The 2,612-nt window shown below is 43.5% G+C and overlaps 2 protein-coding genes across 2 annotated transcripts; both read left to right on the top strand.

Moving 5' to 3' along the window:
• Nucleotides 1-137: 137 nt before the first annotated feature.
• Nucleotides 138-979, top strand: LOC106942720 (O-acetyl-ADP-ribose deacetylase 1-like). Its single transcript, XM_015026055.1, has 4 exons — nucleotides 138-459; nucleotides 547-605; nucleotides 682-794; nucleotides 874-979. The coding sequence occupies exons 1-4, from the start codon at nucleotides 306-308 to the stop codon at nucleotides 977-979; spliced, it is 432 nt and encodes a 143-aa protein (XP_014881541.1). The 5' UTR covers nucleotides 138-305.
• Nucleotides 980-1,283: 304 nt separating this feature from the next.
• LOC106942719 (uncharacterized) lies at nucleotides 1,284-2,443 on the top strand (the record flags this gene model as incomplete). Its single annotated transcript, XM_015026054.1, has 5 exons — nucleotides 1,284-1,326; nucleotides 1,408-1,485; nucleotides 1,558-1,698; nucleotides 1,775-2,311; nucleotides 2,405-2,443. Coding segments are annotated over exons 1-5 (838 nt in total), but the record flags the coding sequence as incomplete, so codon positions are not given.
• Between the last annotated feature and the right edge of the window lie 169 nt (nucleotides 2,444-2,612).

The raw sequence follows: 2,612 nt of genomic DNA, 5'->3' as shown, positions 1-2,612 counted from the left end.
ATGCATGTCACTATGGGAAAAGCCAGAGACTATAGGTACTCCCTTCCATCAAATCAAATTTTGACAGGTAGTGTTCAACGTGGGTGGTCCGGAAATGGGGGAGGGGCAAGGTGGGTGGTCCGGAAATGGGGGAGGGGCAACGTGGGTGGTCCGGAAATGGGGGTGGGGCAACGTGGGTGGTCCTGGAAAATGGGATCCAGATGTTTGAGGTTCTAATTCGTAACAGATGGTAGGCTTCAACGTCAGTGACTTTTTTTTTTTTTTTTTTTTGCAATGCTTGTGGTAACTGCGGACTATGTTTCAAGATGTGCAAGATAAAATATGTGACCGGTGATCTGTTCTCCGCTCCGAACCAGGAATCATTAGCGCACTGCGTTAGTGAAGATTTACGAATTGGGAATGGAATCGCAGTTTTATTCAAAAAGAATTTCGGTCGAGTCGTCGAGTTAAAGGAGCAGAGTAAGTTTTTTTTATTTTTTTATTTCTTTTGTTTTGTTTGTTCATTTGTTTCTTTGTTTGTTTTTAAAAAACTTGTTGTCCTAATAGATAAGCTGACTGGAGAATGCGCAGTCCTAACACATGATCGACGCTTCATATACTACTTGGTAAATATACCACAGGCAATTATGTTACATTCATTATGCAATCTGGTAAGTGTATCTTTCCTATCATGCATGTCAGATTACAAAGAAAAAAGCCAGCCAGAAGCCCACATATGTCAGCCTTCGTCAGAGTCTGGAAGCCATGAAATGTCACTGCTTAGAAAATAACGTGAAAAGAATATCACTACCTAGGTTTGTAGGAATTACTGTCAATAAATACCCTTAATTCTTCTTTATTTGATAATTAAACACAATATTTTATCTCCTTCAGAATTGGATGCGGTTTGGATCAGTTGGAGTGGTCAAAAGTCTCACAGATTCTGCAAGATGTGTTTAAACAGACAGATATAGCCCTGACGGTCTACAGCATTTTGTAGGGAAAAGAATGCCCACCTGTTGTTTTCCGCTAATTAGTTCCGGATGCCTTAGCTTCTTTTTCGCTAGATAATTCACCCATCACCCCTATTTTGGACAAACACTCTGTTCATCCCAAGGCCGCAGCTCTTCATCAGGTCCAGATGTAGATTAACTTCCCCGCCACTGAGGAGGGAGGATCCTCTTTAGCTTTTTTTTTTCTTGCAAGAAGGTTGGACAAGACTCTGTTCATTCCAGACTTGCTGCTGGCCCGTGCTTGTGATTTTGGGTGTTCTTTTTTTTAAAAAGAGAGAGAAACTACGCATCATGGCTGTTCTATCAGAATCTCAGTACAATGAGCTATTAGGAGGTGAGTTTACAGCTCTCTCTCTCTCTCTCTCTCTCTCTCTCTCTCCAACCCTCAAGCTGACGCTGCTTTTTTTTTCTTCAGACCTTGTGGCCGCATCTCAAGACGCGGAGAGAGCGGACAGAGCGGAGAGGACAGCCGTCGCCCCGCAGTTACACTACGGTCAGTATTTTAACACTCATCGCAGCACCGAGCGTTGCGGTATAACAAAAATTAATTACATCATTTTATCAGATTTACAGGGGGATCGAGTCGCTACTCACGCCGTGACGACACGCTCGAACAATAGGCTTTCTCTTACAAAGGCACGTACTTTGTGGAGCGAACAGCCAAACACCTCGGCGTGCGTCAAACCGGAGCAGAAGACCGTTCGCGGTAAGTTAAAAGAAATGCAGCTTCGTGTAAGGAGGGGGAAAAATAATTTCTAACCTATTAATTTTTATCGTTTAAGGTATATTTGATCCTGAATCTGTAATCAACCTAATCGATTCACAAGAAGAAGAAAAAGAAGAAGAAGAAAAAGAAGAAGAAGAAAAAGGCCTTCTGAAAGATAGAGCGCAGGAGGATCGTTCCGGTTCCACGGCGTCCCAGCAAGGCAGAACCGGAACGATCGCACCGGCGCGCCCCCGTTACCCCTCCCCCATTTTCTGTATCACCAAGGAGGACCTGCGAGCGCGGGAAGATCGTTCCGGTTCAACTGCGTCCCAGCAAGACAGAACCAACCCCGGTCTACAAACCGCCGGATCGAGAGGTCAGTCTGCAGCTCCGGCGTGGGATCCGTTGAATGCAGCGTGGGGTCCGTTGTATGCGCCGGTGCCAACGCAGCGCCGGGTTCCAGCGCCAGCAGCTGGGAATACCACCAACGAGCAAAAACGCCAGCCGGTGACCAGAGCTGCAAGGAGAGCACCTCGTAAAAAAACGGGTAATTCAGCACCACGCGAAAAAACCGTCAACCCCGTCCAACCGCCAAGGCGTGGCGGAATTAAAGGTCAGTTTTTTGTTTCATTTTTCTCGTGTTTATTTAGACCGAACACTATTACGTTATTTTAAAGAAAGTTTCTGTTTTTTTTTATTTTTACAGTGCAGAACAAGTCTTTCATCGTTAACGAATTAATTTCAGGTATTTTAAAAATCTATTATGTTTTACGCATCACCGTCTTTAAAACGTTAGTAATTTATTTCTCTGATGCTTTTGTTTTTTTTTTTTTTTTTTTTTTTTTTTTTTTTTTAGGTTTTTTGATTTAGGTCCCCGTTACTTGGTTTCATTTTGGTTTTACTTTTAGTAAGAA

This window comes from Poecilia latipinna, unplaced genomic scaffold (assembly GCF_001443285.1).
Source record: "Poecilia latipinna isolate Pla-1442-1.1 unplaced genomic scaffold, P_latipinna-1.0 Scaffold4498, whole genome shotgun sequence".
Lineage (NCBI taxonomy): Eukaryota > Metazoa > Chordata > Actinopteri > Cyprinodontiformes > Poeciliidae > Poecilia > Poecilia latipinna.
Note: the sequence above shows the minus strand (reverse complement) of the source record. Positions and strands in the feature narration are given on the sequence as shown.

Excerpts from the sequence above, each read along its gene's own strand:
- LOC106942720 (XM_015026055.1), top strand. The coding sequence starts at position 306 with ATGTGCAAGATAAAATATGTGACCGGTGATCTGTTCTCCGCTCCGAAC. Across the intron at positions 460-546 it reads CGTCGAGTTAAAGGAGCAGA|ATAAGCTGACTGGAGAATGC; the intron begins GTAAGTTTTTTT and ends TTGTCCTAATAG. Across the intron at positions 795-873 it reads AAAAGAATATCACTACCTAG|AATTGGATGCGGTTTGGATC; the intron begins GTTTGTAGGAAT and ends TATCTCCTTCAG.